At 39.9% G+C, this 24,922-nt stretch overlaps 2 protein-coding genes across 5 annotated transcripts in view; one reads left to right on the forward strand and one right to left on the reverse strand.

Annotated features, from left to right (window-relative positions):
- PUS10 (pseudouridine synthase 10) overlaps window positions 1-19,624 on the forward strand; it is a 34,664-nt gene extending 15,040 nt beyond the window's left edge. For 2 of the 3 annotated variants that reach the window (XM_015856765.2, XM_032443892.1), the window contains 11 exons: window positions 2,324-2,369; window positions 5,921-5,985; window positions 6,968-7,053; window positions 9,781-9,906; window positions 12,572-12,628; window positions 13,562-13,638; window positions 13,735-13,790; window positions 13,917-14,034; window positions 15,212-15,354; window positions 16,310-16,409; window positions 17,113-17,486. In XM_015856765.2, the coding sequence (XP_015712251.1) occupies window positions 2,324-2,369; window positions 5,921-5,985; window positions 6,968-7,053; window positions 9,781-9,906; window positions 12,572-12,628; window positions 13,562-13,638; window positions 13,735-13,790; window positions 13,917-14,034; window positions 15,212-15,354; window positions 16,310-16,409; window positions 17,113-17,151 (913 nt within the window). In that variant the 3' untranslated portion in view covers window positions 17,152-17,486. Of the gene's footprint in view, window positions 1-2,323; window positions 2,370-5,920; window positions 5,986-6,967; window positions 7,054-9,780; window positions 9,907-12,571; window positions 12,629-13,561; window positions 13,639-13,734; window positions 13,791-13,916; window positions 14,035-15,211; window positions 15,355-16,309; window positions 16,410-17,112; window positions 17,487-17,517 lie in introns of those variants that run through there. The other variant, XM_015856766.2, reaches the window with a different exon arrangement.
- Window positions 19,427-24,922, reverse strand: part of REL (REL proto-oncogene, NF-kB subunit) — a 36,261-nt gene continuing 30,765 nt past the window's right edge. For both annotated transcript variants that reach the window (XM_015856764.2, XM_015856762.2), the window contains exons 6-10: window positions 24,290-24,394; window positions 23,774-23,986; window positions 23,350-23,418; window positions 23,165-23,239; window positions 19,427-22,049 (exon numbers count right to left, since the gene is read on the reverse strand). In XM_015856764.2, coding sequence (XP_015712250.1) covers window positions 21,265-22,049; window positions 23,165-23,239; window positions 23,350-23,418; window positions 23,774-23,986; window positions 24,290-24,394 — 1,247 coding nt within the window. In that variant the 3' untranslated portion in view covers window positions 19,427-21,264. The remainder of the gene's footprint in view (window positions 22,050-23,164; window positions 23,240-23,349; window positions 23,419-23,773; window positions 23,987-24,289; window positions 24,395-24,922) is intronic.

Raw genomic sequence — 24,922 nt, forward strand, 5'->3', positions numbered from 1 at the left:
AAGCTGCAGAGCTTAAAGTTGCTCTATTTCTGTCTGGTTAATTCTGTGCTTTAAATCTGCTAAAGAAAATCATCCTGAATTTTGATTTGAGCTGGAAGGAGAACATTCAAATCAGCTGTTGAATTTCAGCTCTTTTCAAATTCATTGACCTTTTCAGTATAGCTTTTGTCATTTGAAAATAAATAAATTCAAATTACATCATTTAGGGCAGGGGCATCGTTTGAGGTCATGCCTAGGTTTTCCTGCTCTCGTCCTTCTTATGGATGGGTGGGGAGAAACTGGCCACTTCACACAGTCTTTTGGTTTACCCAGTAGAGCATCTGCCATATAAATCTTTCTTTAACACCAAGAAGCAAAATATTTCTGTGAATTTACCTTAACATTTAGTCTGATTTCTCGAAATCTAGCAGTAGTTATATTCTGCGTAATTATATTCAATCTTCCTGTTTGCTGATGCTTCCTGGAAAATTTGTGTTTCACTGAATTTCATCTCTTGTGCTCCTACTGCAAGTTAAAACCTAGCATAGAAGGAGGCTCCCCTTCACATGTCTGTGCTGCATAGTGACTTCATCTCTGTAAACGAGGGATTTCCTTTGCAGTATTTATAGATTTCCCAGGTTTTATGTCATCTGACAATTTCTGAATGCCTGATCTGCCACCTTCTTGGTTTTCAGCAACTTCATTCTGCATATCTGTTGTGTAGGGGCATGGTGGTGAGGGAATGCATGCTTGATGACTTGGTATTAAGAAGAAATGATAATCAGCATTTGCTGAATTTCTTTCCCTTCCAGCATCTTCAAGACTAGGCAAAAAAGAGATAAAGTGGTATGGCTGAACTGCAGTTTTGCCTGCAGTCCTGTAAAAACTCTAAGTTTTCTGAGTCGATCATACTTTTATTCTTATTTATTTAACTTTATTTGATCAATTCTGGTTTCCTGTAGTGGTCTTCCTTCCTCTGAAACCTGGCAGCTCTTATTCTCAGCTCATCCTTTCACTACCATTTAGTGACTGTTCAAAAATGTTACTGCCAAGGCTGTGATAGTGCCAATATTGGTGAACCAAAGGAAATGTCTGTAGAATTGAAAACTGTAAAGAAGCACTCAGATCTGTTTCATGTGACTTGACAGTATCCTTGCATTTGCTTTCTCTTTGTGGGATAATTAGATAGTGATTGGACATCTTTCTGAAGTAACAGCATATTGCCTAGCTTAATTATACGGTAGTTTCTCAGGCATTCTCTGTATGTGGAAGTATTTCTGAGGCAATTTTTTATTTAAGGTATAATGTAAATAAGGAAATTTGGCAATTATCAGGGTGTTAGTAATGACAGTCATACAGAAGCAAAGTAAGACAGTGTCAGAAATTGGAAAAGTCCCCCCTAATCCAGGTATGCTTTTGGATGACATTTCCAGATATACTGGCATCTGCAGTTTCTCCTCTCTCAAGCCCTTCTTGCACAATTCTGTGTCGGTGGGTATACTAAAATGACCCTTGGTATGATATAGAAGATTGGCTTTTGTTATATTGCTTATATTTATTTATTTATTCATGTTTTGTTATATATGTATATATTTGAAGGTTTGTATTTAAATTCTGGGAGAGGGTCAGACCTGCTTCTTTATAGTCTACTGTAGTCTCTAGAATTGATGAACTGTGTTGCAGGCTAGAAAGCCTCTCTAATTGTGTATGTAGAAATCCACTAATAGGAACAGCAACTTCCTCTACAGAGCTCAGAAAAAAAAAAACCACCAAAAACATTAAACTGAGCTGGCTTTCACTTTTGTGAAACAGCCAAGAAATTCCTTTTGAAGAGGCAAAGTACCAAACAGCAAGGGATTTTTTTTTTATTTTTTTTTTTAGTAATTGAATTTTCCTATCCAGAAGCAACAATTTGAGCCTCTAATTTTGAAATGTCTAATTTGCAGTGCATGTGCAAGCATAGATTTCAAGATGTCAGCATACCTTGTGCAAAACATCAATGGTAACCTTTACTGAGGACTGTAACGAACTGAGAGATAAACTTAGGTGCTTTTCCATTCTATCTCAAAAGTGAAATGCATTTGGTTTAGTCAGAGCAGAAGAGGCTTACAGTGCCTTGTGACTTATCTCTAGATCAAGCAATACACAGCTTTCCCCATTTGTGGTTAGTATAAAATTGATTTAAAAACGTGTTCTTGCTAAGCTGTGGAAGTGAGATGTTGGATATCTTGGTTCAAAGGCCATTAAATGTTATGCTTCTAAGTCTGTCTGACTCTGTTCTTTGTTTTGTATGTTTTTTGCTTTTTCTGTAATATTACTGGCTAATTTTCATTTCTGTATTTAGAGCTACGGTCTGTCCAGACTGTTTCAAGCCAGCAAAGAACAAACAGGTAGGATCTCATCACTGCTGTATTTCTTTTCTGACATTCCAAATTTCATGGTAAAAGCTACAAAAAAGAACTTATATGGGTATTTTTTTATCATTGTTTAATGTCTGTTTTTCCTGTATCAGAAATCTCTCAGAATTTTTACTTATCTGAAAATAGTCATCTCCTTTTACTCACTAAACGTTTCTCTGCTTAGCAAAATGATGAACTTGGTGCTTTTTTAGTGCGTTCATTTTCCACATTGTCCAAATGAATACTTTGAGGAACGTTCTCTATATATACAGCTCTTAAGATAGAAGAATTTGACTGTCTTGCATTAAAAGTAGCATAAAACATGATCCTCAAATTCTCTGTGAGTGAAACAGTTCAGATAAGTCATGCTCTGACGAGAAGACTCTGCAGCTGAAAGAGAATTATCACGTTACAGTTTTAATGTCCAGTGATCCGAATGAAAGAAATAAAGCCCTCAGGAAGATTTTATCCTCTCCACTTCTGGAGAGGGGAAAAAAGAAAAGAGACCTCAACACTTGCTGCAGATCCTGAAAACACACATAATCATTATGAGAAAAGAGGGTGTTTAAGAATAAAAAACAGTTGGAGATAAAGTGATGTGTGTAGAACAGTAGGTGTGCTCAGAGGGAGAAAAGTAACTTCTGTCAGAATTCTGTAGGAGACCTTTTGTTCTTTCTCATGAACTGACATTTGGTCAGACCCTGAATTCAGTCTACTGTACTCCACTGGACAAATAAATGCAAATCTTTATGTTTGTTTTTTAAAGAAGCTTTGTACTGTGATAACTCTCTGCTTGCTGCACTGCTTTCCTTTAAAAGCAAGGAAATCCCCCACAAGGAGATACACCAGCAGGGCCTGTCAAAAACACACAGGCAACAAGATGTAACAAAATGTAAGGGAAGAAATACAGTCTCCGAATCAGAGGCTTATCCTTAAAAGGAATGTATGCTTGAAGTTAGTGTCATGGGCTGTGTTTATCAGAAGTGGAGTAAAAGCTGGATTCTGAGTAAAAATGCCTGAAACCTATTGTTAGTTTAAAGGTTTTCCATCTCATATTCCTGTGAGGAAGGAAGGTGCATTTAATCTCTAGTTTATGCTTAGATAGAGATAGAACAGCTGTCTGTCTGTTTCTAACAGGATGTCTGTGTTAGAGCACAGACGTAAAAACTTCTAGAAAGTAATTCAGTATTTTTCATTGTTTTACCATATCCCTGAGCTGAATTTTCTGTTGCTGTCCACATACCAGTGCTCATCATCAGACTTATGATCTGAATGGATAGATGTCATACTTGATCTGGATGCCTATGACAAGTACTGTGATGAGGAGTCTGTCCTGGGATCCCTGCTATTTTGCGTCTTTATCAAAAGCCTGGAGGAGCTTGTGGAGACAATTTTCATCAAGCATGCTGCTGCCAACAAATTGTAAAGGGCCGGAAGATACACTTGAGGGTAGAGCTGCCATTCAGTGACTTAGGAAGTCTGAAGAAATGAGTGGATGGGAAGCATTTGAAATTTGGCTGCAACAAATACGTAGTCAGACAACTGAGAAAGAATGAAGTCTGACAACAACATGGTCCGGGGACTGCCAGGTTGGGAAGCAGCATGCCCGGGAGTTGTGGCAGCAGACAGCAAGCTGAGAAAGAGCACTGATCTCTGGCAGCGATGGAGGCGAGCAGCATCCTGGGCTTTATTAATGGGAATGTAGCATCTAGATTGCACAGGATTATAGCTCAGCTGTATGGAGATCACATTCAGGTTTAGGCCCTCAGTGGAAAGAAAACATCATTACACTGGGAATCCAGAAGATGTACTAGAAAGATAGTCAGAGTTGGAATACATGCCCTGTGAGGAGGGGCTGAGAAACTTGGTCTTGTTCAGCCTTTAGAAGGTGTTTGAGAAGACTCAACAGAAGCACCCCTAGTACCTACAGAGACGTTGAGGGAACTAGGTTTTTCTCTGGACTGCATCTTGGAAGAGGAGAGACAATAGGCACTAGTTGAAATGATAATATTCAGAGAGATATATGAACAAGCCATAAGGACAGTCAGACAAAAGAGTAAGTTACCCTCTGAGAGGATGTGTAGGCTCCAATCGTGGAGGATTTGAAGACCCAAGTGGATAAAGCCCTCAGCAACATGGTTTGATCTCATAGCTGATGCTGATTAGGAGGTTCATTTAGAGGCCCACTGTGTCCCCTCATACTATGACTTGGCAGCCCTTAGTAGCGTTGTTACTGTAGCAGATCTAGCTACAATTTTGCCTCTTTTATTTTTGTGTTTGGTTCATCAGGTCATTTTTTCTTCTTTGAACATCTTTACTGTTGTCTCACAACAGCTATGTTTCCTTGCCCATCTTATTTCTTCTGTCTGTATAGACTAGAGTATTAACGTGCCCCTCATGCTTGATTTCTTACAGATATTCACTTCGCTGTGCACAGAGGATGACAGTCATGGCAGTAGCCACAATGCATTCTATTATTACTGCTTTTAATATTAATTTACCCTTGTGAACTGCTTGAGACAGTGGGGTTACTTGTCTGCAGTGGTTTGGGAGCTACCAAGCCCCAGTGTCCATTCAAGACATTTGCTTCTGAGTGTGAATGAACTTTCAAGCTTAGTAAAAAATTATGTACTCAAGTCTAGAAGAAATTAGAATAACTAGTTCCCTACTGTCACTGAGGTAGAGACTGGTGGTTAGTAACTTAACGCTTGAAAATGCAGATGCTGGCTTAGGTTTATTTCTATGGACTTAGGATTTTGTTTCTAATCCCTTGCAAATTTTCACCTGAGCTCCCAGGCTCTACTTTTTTGTATTCTTACGTTAGCACACTTCTGTATATCATCTGAAATCAGACAGTTTCCAGATATATGCTTAGCATTTCTTTCAGCTGACCAAAGGCCAGACTTTAGAGATTGAATATTTTAAGGGGCTGTAGTAGGTTTATTTGGAAGCATGAAAGTAACTTTAAACCTGCTGAAATTGAGTGGCCCTTGTTACTTTTTTCCTGTGTAAAAATAAAGTGAAGAAACTTACACTAGTCCTTCACAGAATCACAGAATGCCCTGGGTTGGAAGGGACCTCAAGGATCATGTAGTTCCAACCCCCTGCCTGGCAGGGCCACCAAACATACACCTTTATAGATCAGGTTGCCCAGGGCCCCGTCCAACCTGGCCTTGAACACCTCCAAGGACGGGGCATCCACAACCTCACTGGGCAGCCTGTTCCAGGGCCTAACCACTCTCCTAGTGAAGAACTTCACCCTAACATCCAACCTAAATAGGTTCTCATAGGGGAGGTGCTCCAGCCCCCTGATCATCTTCGTGGCCCTCCTCTGGACCCTTTCCAACAGCTCTCTGTTTTTTTGTACTGAATCATATCATGGTGATAGAGAACTGGTAGTAGATATAAGAAAACACAGAACAAGTGAAAAAACTGTATTGCAGGAAGTGTATAGAGTGTATGCTTTAAGGTTTTCTTTCTATTTTTTGGCATGTCCTATCTTAGCTTCTCTTCTTGACTTCTTTTTTTATTTCACTGTACAGTCTGTTTTCACTAGAATGGCAGTTATAAAAGCTCTAGAGAAGATAAAAGAAGAGGATTTTCTCAAGTAAGTATACACTGAAACTAGTTATTAATATTGTTTTTTGTAAAGAATTAGGATGGGCAGGTCAGTAGTAGGAAGGTGTCCATTAAGAAAAGTTTTAATTTTGCTAGTTTATTAGTTAAAATGTGCTACATTTTCTAGGCTTCCAATAATAACATATAATTCTCTTTTTTTAATTTAAAGAGTAATGTTAGAATGGGAAATTGGACATGATGCAAATGATGGTCTTTTTCCTATTGGGAAATTGCTTCACTGGTTTATTATGCCGGGAGCACTACAGAGGAGAAACCACAGGAGCTGCAGTTCTGCTCTGCAGTTCCAGCAGTATGTCACTGCAGGTCTCTGGGCTGGCGTGGGATTTGGAATGGTTAGAAGTGAAAACAATTTCTTGTAGCATTGCTAGTAACATACAACAAAAATCTTCACGTACATCCTCAAAACCACAGGAGAGATTTAGAAATCGTCAACCTTTCATATGAATTTTTAACCTTAGAGTTCGTGAGGCAAACTCCTCTTTACATGAATGATTTTTTTCCCTGTATTTCCAAATATTAGGAGTTTCAAGAAAACACCAAGCACTGTAAAGTGACAGGGAAAAAAAAAATCATTGTCAGTGGGAAGGTATCAGGAGGCTTTTTCTCACTAGTACACTATGTTTAACTGCACTAAGTCTTTTTGTTTAGTGTCATTATTTCTATAGCTATAACATGGTAACTCTTACTAGCACGCTTTGGAGAGTTACACATTGCTAATGGTGGATGACAGACTGACAGAAGTGTATTTTGCAATACACTGTTCTTGATTTTCTTAATGTCTGTTCATTTCTTTGTGTTCAAGCTATTAATGTGAATATTTTATATTTATAGTTTATATTGTAGGTGTGTTTTTTGGTAACTGAAGCCATTGTTTTTTGTGTCATTATTGCTATGGTGATACTCTGTTATGTTTTGATATTCCTAGTTTTTTCTCATCTTTTCTTATACAGGCATTTTCCATGTCCCCCGAGTTCACCGAAGAACCTCTGTGTTGCTCAGGAAATTCAGTGCAATAACGGCGCAGTTTTTGTGGCTGGTAAAGCAATTTGTTTATTTCTGCTGCTGTATTCTCTTAACCATAACTTTAAAATACTGTTGCAAGACCCAGGAAATTCTTGCTATCTATCTCTTGATTCCTGTAATTAATTATAAGGAGCAAATAGCTAAATCTAGCTCTATCCAAGTGTGGACTTTTAAAGGGGAAGAAATTATACTTAACGCACCTTTGCTGAAGATCTGATTTTGTCTAAAATTAGTAATTACGGATCAGCATGTTAAAATCAAAACTATTTCATTGCTCTTATTTTGTGAATTTAAACTTGGAGATGGTGTATAGTGGGATATGCCCAGATGTGGCTCTGGGCAGCCTTGTCTGGTAGTTGGTAACCCTGCGCACAGCATTGGGGTTGAAACTAGATGATCATTGTGGTCCTTTTTAACCCAGGCCATTCTATGATTCTATGTGACGTGAAAGTTTAAAACAACTTTCTTTGTGCCCCTGCTCCAGAAGCAGTTTCTAACATGAAAAAATTGCCCAGTGGCTAAATCCCCCTCTGTCCTTGGGAGAGACCTTGTCCCTGCAAATCCTGCAGTTGTAATATAGCCCTTCATTATAATGTATGGTTTTTGGAAAGTCACTTCCCCATTAAATAAATGCTTAACAGTGCTGTTCACTTACTTGGATTTTCTCTTGCATTTGGCAATGTTCACCATCTGGATTTATCTTCATATTATTTTGACTAACTGTCAATGTAATTAATAAAAGTGAAATGTTAGAAATCGTGGCTCTTTCCAGTTCCTCCTTCTAAACCCAGACAGCATCTAAAATAATTAAGAATAGTAGAGCAGCAACATTTGATGTCCCTGAATTGAGCTGACTCCACGAACTTTTCTGTCACTGTCTACAGAAGTATCTAACCTTCCTCAACCCTGTGCAGCAACTTGCTTAAATATGTCTGAATGGATTATTTTAAAAAATACATTTTAAAACCAACAAACTGTGCTTAAAAGGATGATAAAAACCCCAAATAAACATGAAAGGAAAAGAACAAATGCAAAATTGAGTGTTCTCATGTCAGGCTATTTGGTGTTTTATATGTACCCATTTCTTATTTTTAATTTGTGATTTTCACAAACTCAAGATAAACAGTGTTTTTTTAGCATTTTCCAAACACACTGCTTGATTTCAGGTTACTTTGTTGCATGGTGATTTAATTTTGTTTCTGTGATTCACAGTTTATAGATTGAGGTGAATATTCCCATACAACTATATGTTGTCTTTTACTTTATGAAGAATCAAATCCAGAAGAATTTCTTGAATACAGCGCTGTTCATTTGCCATTACAGAAGTTTAATTCAGATCAGGATCTTAAATTTTTTATCACAGTTTCAGTTTGTATTGCCTTCTTGACCTTGTTGCCGGTGCTTACTGATCCCTTCCCCACTGAACTCGTTTTTTATTGTTTAATAATAAAAAATTACTTATATTTTATCTCTTTAGGTGTTCAAGAGAAGTTGTCATACTGAGAAACACTAGTTTTGCTTTTAGCTCCCTCTTGTTCAAATCAAAAGCTAAAATTACAGAATGGGGAGTCAAAAGAAAAAAAAAAAAAGTATTATTTTCCTATTTCTGTTTCATGGAAAGAGAATTAAGCAGTATGAAGTTGACTTCTCAACAGTTATTCATAGTACTTCCATTATCTGCCCCAGTGAAACAGTATTAGTCAGTTTCCCCATCTTTTTATGTGGGTTTTTTTGTTTTGTTTTGTTTTTTGGGTTTTTTTTTCGCAGATCAAAATGCAGGAAGAAAACATGGTTAGAAATAGGAAAGTATGATACTGAAAGTAAAAAAAATAACTGAGGTCACAAACATACAGATACAATACACATAGCTACTTTGAAAGCCTTTTCAGATTTTAATAGATGCAAGGTCTCAGTTACTTGGTAATATTCGTTTCTCATTGTTCTTTATGAATGAGTTCCCTATTTTGTGAACAGATTCCCTTGTTATAAAACCTGTCAGTATGAGTGCTCGTCTTGGTCACCTGTGTCAGGCTGGTTCTTGGTTGTGTTAGTCCTCGGGTCATGGGATATTGCAAGGTAGTATGACACGATATGAGACTGACAAATTGATCAGAGGATGGCAATCTCATTACATAGCAGCTTTTCAGACTTTGTAATTTGGTAAATTACAAAATTTGTAGTAGTTTATTCTTGAGAGATTATACTAGCATGATTTTCCTTGTGATAAGCCTAAGCGTTTTGAGTTGGGTTTCTTTTGTTAAACATTTGTGTGATGGCAGAATTTGGGACAGAAACCTGAACTACTTGATAACAGGGTTGTGTGAGAACTTTATGGTGGACAGCCATACATTTAGTTTGGTGTAGGAAAGACTGGCTTGATGCCGTGCTCTGATTCCATGAATAATTTCTCAATTGAGTTTACTCAGACTGGGTACATGGACCTCCTCTTTTTCATTCCCAGTTGTGTCGGGCTTCATACAGTTTTGTTTCTGAGGTTTAACCTGAAGGTCTGACTGCAGCAGTAGGCTCTCCAAGTCTACCTTTAAGCTGGCTATCTTGGATACTGAAACTCTTGTAGGTCTAGCAGCATGAATTTGGTGTAGAACAAGTTTGAGCAAGCAAGTATAACTGTATTTGTTTTCATGAGGCTTCTATGAAAGTTAGATTAATTATGATATGGAAGACTGAACCTTTCGTCCATTGCTTTAGAACAATTATAGGTAATACTTGCTTTTTACAGGAAGGTACAATAAATATTCAAGGAATTTACCTCAGACACCCTGGATAATCGATGGAGAGCGGAAGCTGGAATCTTCAGTGGAAGAACTGATTTCAGAGCATCTAATGGCAGAATTCAAAGCAGACAGTAAGTATCCAGGAGATCTTTTGCTGTATATATTTCTCATTATTACTAAAATATTTTTAGAAGCTACTCAGTTAATACAGCTGTGCAACAGAAAATGTTTTGTTTCCTTTTTCCTCTTTTACCCATCTGAGTCAAAGCCTCTACACAGTTATGCTCTCTGAGAAGCCAGTTTATACAGTATTTTTTATCATTGTTGAATCTCCTCAGATTACTTGGTGATGCAAACATTATGATTTTATGCAGTAGTATTTTTGCCTAGCCATACTCCACAACAGTTGGTAATTCATTAGATGTCTCCTAATGCTGATGGTTTTTGCCATTGGCATTCCATAATACTTGCTTAGTTTTCAGCCATTTCTTGTTTCTTACCTTGATTAATTTTATTTTCTGCAGTGTGTAGAGTTCCAAATGCTTATCCAGGGATTATCCAGATGAAATAATCATTTGTTGTATACTGCTTTTGAAATTACAGACATCCAAAGGAAAAACTGCATTACATATTGGTTTAGAACTACCTTACCCTCCTTTCCTCCCATGCCTCAGTTGGTATGTTAGCTTGAATATTAGATAAATCATTAAACTTTTTCTTCAGGCCAATATATAATAACTGATTTCAACTTGGAGAACTATGACAGATGAATACAAGAAATATATGTAAATAATGTTGAGAAGCAATATGACCATACAGGACAGGCATGTCCAACCCGCAGCTGGCAGGCCACGTGCAGCCCAACATGACTCAGTGCAGCCCACCCTCACCACCACTACACTGTAAAGGCAATGGCTTTTCCACCCAGAGTTGCCCACCCATTGCTCTGCAACAGCCAAACTGTCAGTGCGGTATTGACCATGTGTTGACTGAAGGCAAGGCACCAAGAGGGCAGTGCTGTACAGCACTAACTCAAGTGATGACAGATAGTTGTATGCGTCGTGATACATTGGCTTAACACAGGGCTCTGAACAGTGGAGAACATACAGTCATGCTTTCCATTTTGATGAAGGAGTTTGAAAATAGAATAATAGAATCCTTAGAGTTGGAAGGGATCTTTAAAGGTCATCTTGTCCAGCTCCCTTGCAGTGAACAAGGACTTCAACAGCTAGATTAGACTGTTCAGAGTCCCATCCAATTTGATCTGAATGTCTCCAGGGAGGGGGCTTTAAAAATTAAGATGTTTTGTTACTCACATAGTAAAGATATTGAGTATTTTGCAGAGGCTGCTCCAAGAGTAATGCCTCCTATTTTATGATGTTGGCTCATAACATCAGAGGCAGATGTTAATGATGTGGCAGTGGAAGTTGAATCTCTCCTCCAATATTGTCTTTGAATTCCTCCATGCAGAAAAAAAAATGTCAGCTATTGACATCCAGCAATGCTTGCTTAATGTTTATGGAGACCAAACTGTGGCTGCGAGCACTGTGAGGCAGTGGGTGGTGTGTTTCTGCAGCAGTGACAGTGGGTTACCTCTGCTGCTGCTGTTTTTGATGACAGCAGGCAGGCTTTGTTCGTTGATGGCAAAAAATGTATAGCTAATGGTGGTGACTATGTTGAAAAATAGTGCTGGGCAGTGGAGAATTTCCTGTATTGAACAGAGTTATTGTGCTCTTTGTATTGGTTGTTGTTTCCATGGAAATAAATAAGAGGCATTACTTTTTGAGCAATCTGCATATGTGCGGCCCAAGACAATTTCAATTCACTAAATGCAGCCCAAGGAAGCCAAAGGATTGGACGCCCATGATATAAGAGGATCACTGCCAGCAGATCAAGGGAGGTGATCTTTGCCTTTTTTTCAGCAGTCCTGAGACGTGCCTGGAATACAGGGTCCTGTTCAGGGCTCCGTAGTACAAGAAAGACCTGGATGTAATTAAGGGTCTGCAACATGTTTTGTACAAGGAGAGCCCCAACTCAGAAAATTCTGGTAGTGTTACAGAAATAACACACTGTTGTTTTGTTGCTATATAGTATGACTGGAGAAGTCACTAACAAAAAATAAGGAAATCTTTATGTGCTCTTATATGTTCCATATGGGGGAAAAAAGTGGAACAGGTTTTCAGAGACCCTTTGGAGCAGAGATGTGAAGTTACTTTCTAGTGCACAGTTTAGTGTTCCCCTTCACTCTGTCAGGCAAAGCTTAAAGGTGGAAGGGATATGATGGAAGAAACTAAATACAATTCATGGAATGAGTAACAGGAAAGAAATACACAAGAAATACACAGAGGTTATCTGTCATATTGGACTTGAATTTTCTTCTGTCCAGGTGCATATGACAAGCAGAAATTTCCCTGAAATCTACAGAAACTACTGGGAGTGTTTAGGATAAAAAGTTGTGTTTTGGATGGAGACAGCTTAGTTTGATTTTATTCATAGACTTGATGTATCTGGGTTAGAAATGAAGAAAATTAAATAGTAAGTGGATTTCCTTTAGGATGGTACTACTTTGTTGGGTATATTCAGGTTCGTCACATTGAGGCTGAAGAATTAGGAGCGTGAACTCGATGAAAGAAACAGTAACTGTACCCTGATTTGTTCAAATACAGTGCAGGCTTCATTTTATTAACGTAACTATTTGGAGTATATTTCAGAATAATTTAGAATCTCTAACCTTTTCAAAGCTTTGGAGCGTATTAAAATCTAAAATAAACTCTTCCTTGTTCAAATCTGTTATAGGCTTTAATTTTTCTTCCTCTGGACGAGAAGATGTGGATGTAAGAACACTGGGCAATGGTAAGGCTTGAAACATCCTCTGTAAAGCATGTAAACAAACCAAATGATGAACTGAAGCTTTTTTAATAGGCCTTGCTGAAGGCTGAGTGCTTAAGTGTGTGACTAGACGTACTTTGACATTTTATCTTGGAAACATTTTAGTGATATTTATGTATTTATTCCCAAAGACTGAACCATTTCACATAAAGCATTGTAAAAGTAGACCTTTTTCAGTGTCCTTGGCTACACAGATGTGTGGAAAAGCACAACTGGTTGGAAATACTTTATTTGCTCCCTATTTTTATTTTATCTTTTGTATCAGAAGCTTGTTGCCTGTTGAGTCCCTGTACTTTGCTTCACTATCACTGGGGAGTGGGGAAGACTCATTGTTTTTTTGAACTTGGCTGCTTTTCTAAAGGTCAATATTGGAAAATACGCCGAATCTACTATAGACAGCCAAAAGAGGAGCGGAGATGAAAAAGTGGAAACTAACAATGATGTGTCCCAGTTGCTGACTGATTTGTAGTGCAGTTCTTGGCGTTGGTTATACTGGGGATCATCCCTGGCCCTGAGCATATAAAGTGCAGCTCTTGCAACAGATGTTTAGCTGAGGGAGCGGGATTTAACATCATCTTGCACCTGGGCATTGCTATAGGTGACAGAAAATAAGCTAATTAACTTTTTTTCTTATTTTATTTTTTAATTAGCACAGAATTTTACAAGATGCCTTCTGGGAAGCTGTAATTTGCACTTACTGCTGATACTACGGTTTAATAGCCAAAAAAGTCCCTTGTTTCTTTCCTTCCATCTGATGCTACATCCCTAAGCCCACAAGTTCTTATCCCTGTTTGCATGACAGCAGAAAATCTTCACACCTTCTGACCTTACTGCATAACTTCAAACATTAATTTAGAACAATATGTTTTTATGTCTTATGATTGTGCGTGTTTCCAGGAAGGCCTTTTGCAATTGAGCTCGTGAATCCTCATAGAATACATTTTACTGCTGAGGAAATGAAGGGACTTCAGCAGGTAAATAATTTGCACCTCGTGGAATTCAACGTATGTATTTCTTCTCTAACTGAGCAGTTTTGCTAACTGATTTTTTGTTTGTTTTTAATGTCACAGACGATTAATAACTCTTCAGACAAAATACAAGTCCGAGATTTACAGCTTGTCACCAGGTCAGTATTTCTCATTGCTTGCAAGGGATTTTAGCATGATGCTTTGCGAGTTTTGGCGAGCATTCTTGCTCACATCATTGTAAGATAATTTGTGTGCTATGGGAGTAATTCGTTTCTTTTGTTTAGAGAGGCAATTGGTCGTATGAAGGAAGGTGAAGAAGAAAAAACAAAGACATATAGTGCCTTAATATGGACAGACAAAACAATACAGAAGGAACATATTGCATTTCTAGATAATATCAAGGTATGTGTAGCTCTTTTTGCTAATTTATGTAGTACCTTTCCTGGTGTCTCAGAGGACAGTTTATATACATGCGCTCATAGATGTATTTGTTTTTTTCTGTTGCTTGTTTTTTATCAAGATTATATGGACTTTTGTAACCTCTTTTCACTTCCCCCTTCTCATTCTTCCTTATTTTGTGATTGCTATGTCAGCACTATAGTTGTTTGTCTGTAAACCAAGACAAATTACCATACAATATTGGCGTTCCAGTAAATGAAATAGTAAAATAGTAAAAAAACAATGAATGGAAGAGCAGGAAATCTAGGACTCCTTCCTTTCTCTCAGATTACGTGTTAAGTAAAAGGAATGGCGATGGTCTTTTGTCCTGCATGTTCTGAAGCCATTCTTTCACAGCTGCAGCAGTTAGGAGTTTGTAAGGCCTATGGTAAGTAGCGCAAAAAGGCCTGACCAAGTGCTCAGTATAACAGGAGTGCTTTGCCAACAAGAACTTCCTCCAAATGTAGGTCGGAGAGGCAATGCTGGCCAAGGAGTGTCATCAGTTTTTCTAGCATTGCACTGTTCCCTATGACCTTTGGCCATGAAACAATTCTTAACTGAGGACTAAAAAGACGACAGTTCAGGTTGTTTTTTTAAGTGTCCCTACCCACTTCCTGAAGGGCTGCTTTTCAAACTGCTGCATCTTATTTGGGGAAGGGGATGAAGATAGGGAATGAGCTTTTTAAAAGTCCATTATGAGATCTTATTTCAGTTGGTTTCTTCTTACCCTCCCTGTTGTTTTTAAAGCCGCGCTTTAGGCAAAGCATTTTGTGTGGGGGATTTTTATTATATTTTAGATTGCCTGAGGCTCTCAGTGTGATTTTAAATCCTGGAGTTATTCCAACAAATGACCTTTGAGATTTCAGGATTATTCTTCTGTATTTGTGATTCCATTACGCTGTGTTGATATGAAGCGTTCTCATAGAGCTTTTGGGATGGCTGTTCCTTTTTCCTTTGGTAAACATTAAAAACAAACAAATAATAAGAAGAAAAATTACTCCTTCCATGAGGAGATTTCACAACTCTCTTAACGCAGAATAAGAAGAGATGTGATTGGCAAATGCTCCATGTGCCTTTAACTCAATCTGTGCAGGATGTTACACGCTTCCTTCCTCAGTTATTATCTTACCTCTTGTAATAGGAGTTAAAACTTGACCAGAAGACACCTCTCCGGGTTCTTCACAGAAGGCCTCTGGCGTTAAGATGTCGAATCATTCACACCATGAAGTCTGAGTACATAGACGAGCATCACTTTCGCCTGCGTCTGAAAACACAAGCAGGAACGTATCTTCAGATGCTGTTACTCAACATGTTGATGTTGATTATTGCTGAGTATACTTTAAGCAATGGGAAGTTTCCTGCTTTTATCTTTGCAGTGTTTCTAAATCTCTGCCCTTCAGCAGTCTCATGTTGCTGACATTTGCTTTTATGTCTGAATTTCACATTCAGGTTTTTCTATGTTTTTTTTAGATGACCACTCTGATTGTTCTGAAGTATGTGATACCTGTATAAATGTACTGGTTCAAGGTACACTTAGGCCCCTTTTTAATTCAATTGAAAAATTTTTTACCTTAGAAAGTAACTTTTCCACAGTATTTAATGCACTGTAATGCATTTTGTGGTTTGATTATGCTCAGAAGCTTAGCCACAGTTTCCACTCACTTTGGAATAAGACATAAGATAGAGGTTGATAATACAACTTTTTGCAGTGGAGTCAAAAGCCAAGATTTAGTAGACTTTTAAAGATGGGTGTGGGCTTAGCAGAATGTCCACTGTAAATTGGTTAGGAGTAGAAAAAGTCACTTAAGTTTTTGGCCTTTGGACGGTGTTTTCCACCATTCCCTTCCCTTCCCTATATCCAACTCGCCGCCTTCCCTTCCTATTCCTTCCACCCTATCCCGTCCCTTATAACCCACTTCCCCTTCCTTTGACCCTTCCCTTTCCCTTTCCCTTCCCTTCACCTTCCCCCCCCTTTCTTTCGGATTTGACTCCCCCTCCTCCCTTGTTGTCTCCCTCTCCCTCTCCCTTCTCCCTCCCCCTTCTCCCTCTCCCTCTCCTCCCTCTCCCCCCCCTCTCCTTCCTCGCCTTTTTCTTTTTCCTCCCTCTTTTCCCCCCCCTCTCCCTCTCCCTCTCCCTCTTCCCTCTTCCCCTCTTCCTCTCCCTCTCCCTCTCCTCTTTTTTTTTTCCTTTTTTTAGTTCTTTGAGGTGAAATGGACCTTTCCTTAACCACGATTTTTAGCTATATTAAAGAATTTGTGCATGGAGACTTTGGAAGAACAAAGCCAAATATTGGCTCCCTGCTGAACAGAACCACTGACATTCTGGAGTTGGATGTAGAAGTGAGTTGTTCATTATTTTCCACGTTCCTGTAAGTGAGTAGTGTAATTGCATTTGTGAGGTGCTTTCAGTGAATTTAACTAAATCAACATTTCTTACCACGGTTAATAGAGAATTTGACATTTATACAAAGATGGTGGTTTGTACCATGCTGCCGCGTGCTTTTGTCATGTGGGACTTCCTCTGCTGAGATAGTTCAGGGGAAGGATGAGAGGATGTATCTTGAATTCATGACACTTATTATTAGTATCCATTGGAACAGGACCTTTTCTTTTCGTATTATTATGTTTACATCATTTCTTTTGAAAAAGGAGATGGATGAACAATAGGAAAGGCTTGACTTCCTCTTTTACCACTGGTGCAAACTAAATATAGCTGTTCACTTACTGGAGTCAGATAGGGTAGATATTAACTTGTAACTGCAACATTTATTTTGATTAAAAGAAGGTATCTTCTGATTTGAATTTAACATTGAACGTAGTGGTTTGGCAAGGCCTATTCCTCCCAGAGAATGCTCTCCAGACACTCATGAGGCCACTAGAAAAAGATGGCTGTTTCCTGCCACTCTCTCCTTCTTGTCACATCATGTCTATTTACTGCTTTCCAGTATTAACCTGTAGCTGACAAGCACAGAGATGGTATTTTATGAATAGGAAAAGACTTGCCAGATCTGCTGATCTTTCCCTTCTTTTCCTGCTCTTCTAGTCTGTTGACATTGACTGGCCTCCAGCCCTGGAGAATTAGCTTCACAAGTTGGGACGTCAGACAACAGCTTCTCGGTCAGCAGCAGTTCACTGAACACTGTACAGTATTACAACTTGGTTACAAAATATTTTTGTTGAGCATTTGGATCATGTTGATCTTCCAAAGGATAATGGTCCTTTGAATCAACTCACACAAGGTAGCATTCATTTACAATCTGGCTTTCTAGAAACTTCCGTCTGTGCATAGAGGTTTTGGTAAGGTAATGTATTGATAACAAAAAAACAAATGGTGTGCTAACTAGGTACAACAAATGTGCTTAATGCAGTACCGTTTGAAATGCTTATTAAAAATTAAATGCTAAAGCCAGATTATTATTATTTTTTGTGTTTATCTTTAATGCCGCAGCTTTCTTGCCGGGATGTGGATAGCACTGAATCACCTGATTGCAGCTCTCACACTTTCTGAGCACTGTTAACTGAGCCCATAGATAGTGCCTGGAAGGAGGTGGTGTCCTGCTCTGTGACAGCTGCTTTTTGATCAGCGTTGGTTTCAGAGATAGGCAAATTTGCTTCACAAAGTACTTTTCAAAGGGAAGAAGAGTTTCCAGATGAAAACTTCACACTTAAACCAAGTTTCTTGCATTTAAAAACACCAGTGATGTTCTGTAGAAACTCCACTTGAGGTGCTTGCCTCCTCAGCAGCTCTTCGGCTGAATTACAGGCCTCTTCGTGCATAAGATTTCCCTGAGTCACCACAAGGCTGCAGATTCCTGGCAGTGCTGCATGTTGGAAATCTAGAGAAAAATAGGGATACCAAGAACCCCAGAGTGCAAACAAATACAGAATGTTCTGAAGGATGTTGGTAGTATGAGACCAATGGAGGTGAAAAGCTTTGGTTTGTGGAATAGTTGCAGCATCATGAATTTTCTGTGGAATCTAGCTTTAGATGGATGCCTGTAGGGTTGATCACAGCCTGAACCTCTGATTAACCATCTGAGGCAAGCGATAAGCCAGCTGTGGGAGCACAGGTGAAGGTAATTCAGCTGTGCTACCAGAAGGGGTGGAGCTGGACTCCGCCTCTCCCAGTTCCCATTTAAGAGCTGACCACCACTAAGGCAGCATCTCTTTCTGGAGATTGTTCCTTTTGAAGTTCTTGTGGTGAGTCTTGACATTGATAAGCATCAATCTTGAAGGACTCAGAGTTGGTGAGTCCTTTTCCTTAGTTACCCTCTGGCTATTTATTTCCAACTATATTTGTACTATTCCAACTGTACGTTATACTTGTATTATTTCAACTGTACAATACTATACTTGTATTATTTTCACCATACAATGCCTGAATTAGTTGAACGCTGCTGGGAACATGCCTGGACTAGGGAAGACCCTCCCTTGGCTTTGCTAAGGGTTTTATGTGTGTCACAGTGAGCAGAGCTGGCTCCACAAGACATCCAACAAGGCATCCAAGCGTTCCATCCCTGGAGCCTCTGGAATGTGCCTGGTTACAGGTTGGTTCTGAGTAGCAGTGGAGCCCCTGGCCTGCTCATCATCAGAACTGATGTTAGGAACAGTTGTCTCATATAAACCTCTGCCCAGAAAGGAACTGTTGTGAATGATGGAGAACTTCAAAAACTATTCAGAAATGAAGAGAACTTCATGCTACTGTGTGATTTCTTGACATAAATGATGTACAAGTTCCATAAACAGGAAACAAACGTAGGCTGGACACAACAGACATTAGAAGAGGCATCCCCAAGGGGAAATGGTGCGAACTGAGACTTAGTTCAGAGACACTTAACTTGTTTTCAAATGTAAAATACCTACTTGTGAGTACTCCAATGGGACCTTTCTTGAGAGCAGCAAGAACAAGATTTAATGTTGTTCTTGTGGTAAATGTGAAACAGGAAGCTGTTTTCTAGCAGGTTATGTGTTAAATGCTGAAATCTAAGAGCCAGCCAGCATTCCTTACCACCCTTCTTCATACCAGAAGGACTTGGATGAAGCTGTTGTATTCTTTCACCAAGTACCTGGTCACGCAAAGCAACCGCCCCACTGCATGGAGTGCCTGTAACACACCCTTTGCTGAGCACGAGTGTCTCTGTCCTTGCTGTCCATCACAGTCGTGCTGCTGTGCCACAGAGAACTGCCCAGTGCCGAGGACTCCTCACTACACTGTGGCCAGCAGCAGTTGTGAACAGAAGAAACTGTTCTAGGAAGACCCAGGTAAGTGACCCAAAGCCCAGCACCTCTGTGTGCTCTGGCTTCTCCAGCACATCTTACAGCGTTGTGGGGCTGAGAAGGCAGAAGCAGCTCAGGACTCAGTATAACCAGTTCTTTTAATTACCAAACCAACTTGTTTACAAAGGAAAAAAGAAAAATTTGAAAATATTTAATTATACTGTAAAAACAAATTGTGCTATAAAGAGCTTTCTATAAAGAAAATGTTTACATTCAATAAACTTAAACATTGAGAACTTAAACAGGAAGAACTGAATAAACAAAACATGGCAAGCGTTCTTTGTATCTCTTCTCATGCTCTCGGAAACGTGTGTGCAGAAGTGAGAACAACTGGTGTAAGTAAGTGTGGAGTTGGGTACGTGGGGTCACAGGGGAAGTTCTACAGATTTCAATTGTACACTGCAGACAGACCCGTGTAACTGATGTAATGCATTACAGCTGCAGCAGCTCATTGCTCTGCACGCAATGAATTACTGCACCTGAGTAATTACTGCTTTCCCTTAAACTGTGAAGGTTTTTGGAGTTCCTTTCTATCTGGTGTGTGACTGTACATCTCAAGTAGCTTTTTGTCTTGTGGTTGTGGTTTCTGTTCCCTGTGTATCCAAGCGCTATTTATTGCTTCTTTCTATGGCGCGCTTTTAGATGCCAAACAGTAAAAGTTTGGTTTTTAAGCCTTACCTGCCACAATAACCAGCTGTATAAATAAATACAGTGATATTATTTCTTGCTGTGTTGCTTTGTACATTAGTAATAAAATAGCAAAGCCCTAATGCAGACGTGAGTGCCTTACCTAGCCAGGTACCTGCAGCAAGGTGTCACTGGACAGCTCATGTCTCAGAGTGAAGGCTGTGAAAGTAGCAGGAGAGAGGAAGTTCTGGATCTCAGAACTGCGGACTGAAGGCTGTTCTGACACTGACTGAAACTGTCTCATATCGTTCATATGGGAGGGGGCTGCATTTCATCTCTTCCTGTGAGGGGTGGCGGGGAGCCAGACCTGAGCCTTTCAGCAGTCACTTGCATAGCAGGAAACTGCTGGGCCATCTGAGGAAGGAACAGGTGCTTTGGCTCAATGCGTTTCTGCAGCTCAAAATAAAACGTGCATCACGGCTACACACACACACACACAAAAAAACAAATTCCAGAGAAATAACAGCATGCTCCATTCCTAAAGCAACAGGGTTGTGTCGTTTAAAATAGTGCACTTGGGATGAAGTGCAGAGGAGTCCTTACTTTCTGCTCATTCTTTTGTGCAGTGATGCATTTACAACAGAGCTGGACTATTTAAAAACTCAAACCTTCCGGTCTTTAAAACATATCTAACAATGACATAGTCATTAAATTTCTTTAGAGTAAATTTGCCTTGAAAGCAAATGGAATGCGGTGAAATATGGAAAAATATATATATATATAATATTTTTAAAAAAGAAAAATCAATGCATTATTTTGTTTTAGGAGAAAAATATTTTATGTGAAAGAGGGTAAGAAACCTAAATCTTTCGAGCAAGTTGAATAAAACATTAATGTTGGGTGAGTCTGAACTGGAGTGCCCATGTGCAGTTTGTTCCTAGTTGGTCCTTTTGAAATGCTCATTTAATTTTGTAGCAAAATGTTTTATATTCAGACAGTTTTAACCCTGTGAGTTAATGGACATTTGACCCTTCTGAAGATACCAGCTTTTCTTCCCAATGCTTTAAGTATGAGTTATTTCTTTTTTCCAACACCATAAAAAATGAGCTTTGAAGGTACAGCACCCAAATGCTTCTTCATGGGCACAAGTCTTTGAGCTGATTGATCTATATATTAAAAAAACTCTAAAGTTTTACCATGAGATTTGCACGGTAGCATTCTGAAAGAGAAAGCAGAAGGGTGAGTTATTCCTTGGTAAAGCTGTATGTGCCTGTTTCAGACTAGTGCTGGCTCAATGGTTATAGCTTTGTAATATGTTTGTATCTAACTGAAAAGACTGGTAGAGCTCATCAGTGTGGACACCATCGGTGTCATAGAACTGGTTATCTGTAAGGGTAAGGCTGTTCTGATGGTTCTGGAGAGAGTTGGTTGATAGTCTTGACTCACTTAAAATGTCTTGGTCTAGAAAGCTGCTGTAAATGGTTGTATCAGCTAAATTTGGTTGTGAACTGAAGGGGGTGCTGCCAGGGGCTGCCACAGGTGGACACGCTGCAGACACCTGATGGAGCTGCTGCCTGTGGTTGCTTACATTTAACACCTGAGTATACTTTTCAAAGTTGAGACTGGTGCAGTTCATGTCATTGGTCTCCATGTTCACGATGTTTGCTGCAGCGGCACCAGCCTGATGAGTGGCGTGGCCAATGCTGTTACTGGAAGCGCTCTGCATGTCTGCAGCTGACACCATCGCTGCTCCCATCCCATTCGTGCTGCCAAAATTCCTGTAAAAACTGGAATCCTTCTCATCAGGCCAGTTCAGCGGGTTATCGTGGAAAGCTGGGAGAGCGCTACTGCCCTGAGCACCGGGCTGAGGCACTTCTGCTGTGAAGGTGCTGTGCGGGTGCACGCTGAGCAGGCTGCTGGCTGAAGGGGAGGGGCTGTACAGCTGCTGCCAGCAGGAAGGAAGGCTGTCCTGCTTCCCAGGGCCAAGTGGTGCAGGCTGGGGGGGCATCTGGCCACATGAAGGGTACATCTGACTGGAGCTCGCCAGCATCAGTGTAGGTGAAAACATGTTTGGTTCTGTGAAAAAGAAAGATGTCACTGCATTCTTATACTGGTTGTTATGTTAAATTACAAATGGTTAAAAAAAAAAAAGCAAAACCAATGCTATCTTAATGTGGTTACCTGTGGACCAGCACTTGCTTAAATGCTGTCCAGGTACACTGTATTTCCAGACAGCTATGTGCCCTGATCCCCTTCTATGGGAACAGCCTATGTTTTAAATAAAGAACAGCAGGCTTACTTTGTATAGCCTGTACTATCATCTTACAGGAAGAAAACCCTGAGAAAATATTATAGGTTACAAGCAAAGACATGGGGAGGTCAAGAACTGAGCCTTATGTTTTGAAGGAAAGTGTCTGAACCTAGAGAAAAATCAGTACTTAACCAAAGCTACAGCACAGAATGGGCACTGAGGTGCTGGAGCAGGTTTAAAGAAGGGCAACAAGGCTGGGGAAGGGCTTGGAGAATATGCCCAATGAGGAGAAACTAAAGGAACTGGGGCTGTTTAGTCTGGGGAAGAAGAGGCTGAAGGGAGACTTTACTGCTCTCTTCAAATACCTGAAAGGTGCTTACAGTGAGAGCGGGGCTGGTCTCTTCTCACTGGTGACAGGATGAGGAGAAATGGGCTCAAGTTGTTCCTTGGGAATTTAGGTTGGATATCAGGAAAAACTTCTTTACAGAAAGGGTTGTTAAGCACTGGGATAGGCTCCCCAGGGAGGTGGTTAAGTCACCATCCCTGAATGTGTTTAAAAACCATTTGGATGTGGTGCTCAGGGACATGATTTAGTGGAGGGTTGTTAGGGTAGTATGGTTAGGTTGTGGTTGGACTTGATGATCTTGATGTCTTTTCCAACCTGAGCAATTCTATGATTCTACATTTAAGTAGCAACTAAAGCAAGTAATCCTTAAAGAGGCTTTTAATATAGTTTTGATTTCATTAATCTTCATGTTGAAGGGACTACAGTGCTCGGCTGGGGAAAGAGAAAGTTCCAGCTGGGGAGTGAGAGACCAGTACTGCTGCTGCCTTGGGAATTTCAGTGCTCCCTTCTGAAAGTACCAGCCTTTCCCCTCAGCACTCAGACACTGTTTGCTTCCAACTGCTGCTGTACTGGGACATGTGAGCAGAAATTTACCTTTCTTAATCATCTTTCCTTCAGGGTTGACAGTGGGGATCGGAGCCGCTTTTGGCCTCTCTGTCACAGCTGATCCTGCAACAGAAGAAAGAATGAATCTACTTTGAATTTGCTTTTAAATAAAATGATTCATTGTAACTGTTAACTTCACTCAGACAGAAATAAAGGATGAGTAGTTTCCTTACCACAGTCCTGTATGAGCTTTTGCCAAGCCAGTGTCGATCTTTGCCTTTTTGCTTTGTTACCATATGGATCTACAATGAAAGGAGTGGGACAAAAAACTGTCTTAATTAAAACACCCTTAGAAATAATTTGTAAAGGGAAGTTTCTAGAACTTGACTAGTGTCTCCCTACTGTAGGAAAGTGTATTTAAAGAGAAATGTTTGAGATATAGCTGTACTCTAAAAAAAATGAAGTAGTGTTGTTAACCAGAACTCTTGATATTTTCACTGAAAGAGAGAGCAAATTGGCTTTAGAAAAAACACCAAAATCAACATTGTAATAGTAGTATAGTTACTTTCTTTTTTACTCAGTAATTTACTGTTCGTTGTCAACAAGAATTCTGCACTGAAAATAACCTTTAAGAAACCCAACTAATGGGAACCATACCTTTTTCATCTGGTAGGTATCTGAAATCCATTGGTTCACTGACTTCCTGGTCTGAAGGTCTTCGTAACTGCATCTTCACCGTGATGGGTTCTGTGATGTCTCTGAGGAACGGCGGCGTTCTGAACACTATTGCGACCTGGCGATGAACATCAGCTTGGGAGAAGGAGCCTTTGGCCTCCCAGTTGTCCAAGACAAATCTGACTTCTATGTCATCTGGTTCATTAGAAACAGAAGATGCTCGTTAAGCTGAAGGAAACTAAAAACTTCCAGCAGAAAAGGTGGGAAGGGGAACCAAGAAAGGAGACAGACTCAGAAGTCAGAGGCAAATTAAATGGGTTGACTTTAAGGCACAGAGCATTTTTTCAGAGGCATTTAGAGCTCCTGAACCTGAAATTGATTATACTCAGCTAAAAGCAGACCGCTTACATAGGAGCACAGCGAAGAGTTTCAGTTCCCCAGCTAGGAAGTGAAGCGTTAGCCATGTGGAGTAAGGGAGGAAGTCCTAGATAGGGTTACCTTTTTGGACTTTGTCACACAGAAGAAAAATTTCATCTCCTCCCTTTACGCTTCCACAGTTTTTATTCACACGGCAAATTCTCAGTTCTGCTGTGTTGGGAGCTCCTGGAAACAAACAGGAGAATTTGATCACAAATAATCAGTGTAACTTTGTGGCTATTGAAGGGGAGGTGCTGGGAATTAAGGTGTACATAAAGGGAACACAGCAGCTGGAGGAGCATGGCACAGCCCGAAATCCACACCAAAAATGTCAGTCCAGCTGGGCTTGATATTCCATGCAAATGTGGTGCCAACAAAGCAGCACAACTCCTATTGCTCTTCATCACTTATCTCAGAGACTCTGGGCCACCCTGCTCCCAACCCACCTCCCCATCTCCTCGGCTTCGCTCAGTTCCTGTTCCTCACCCCCAGACACCATGTGCTCAGCAACCAGGACACGGAAGAACAAACTTCTCACAGACAAACCACACCGCTTCCAACAGCAGCAGCAGAACATGCTCTTCCCAACTGCTCTGAAACAGCAGAACAGTGAGCTGCTTTCTATGGCTTCTCAAGAGCACATGGAGATGTGTGTTAGAACACACAGAAAAGACTGGATTTAAAATTTGAACGCCATTTTCAGAGAAGCTCTAA

Source organism: Coturnix japonica, chromosome 3, assembly GCF_001577835.2.
Source record: "Coturnix japonica isolate 7356 chromosome 3, Coturnix japonica 2.1, whole genome shotgun sequence".
Taxonomy (NCBI): Eukaryota; Metazoa; Chordata; class Aves; order Galliformes; family Phasianidae; genus Coturnix; species Coturnix japonica.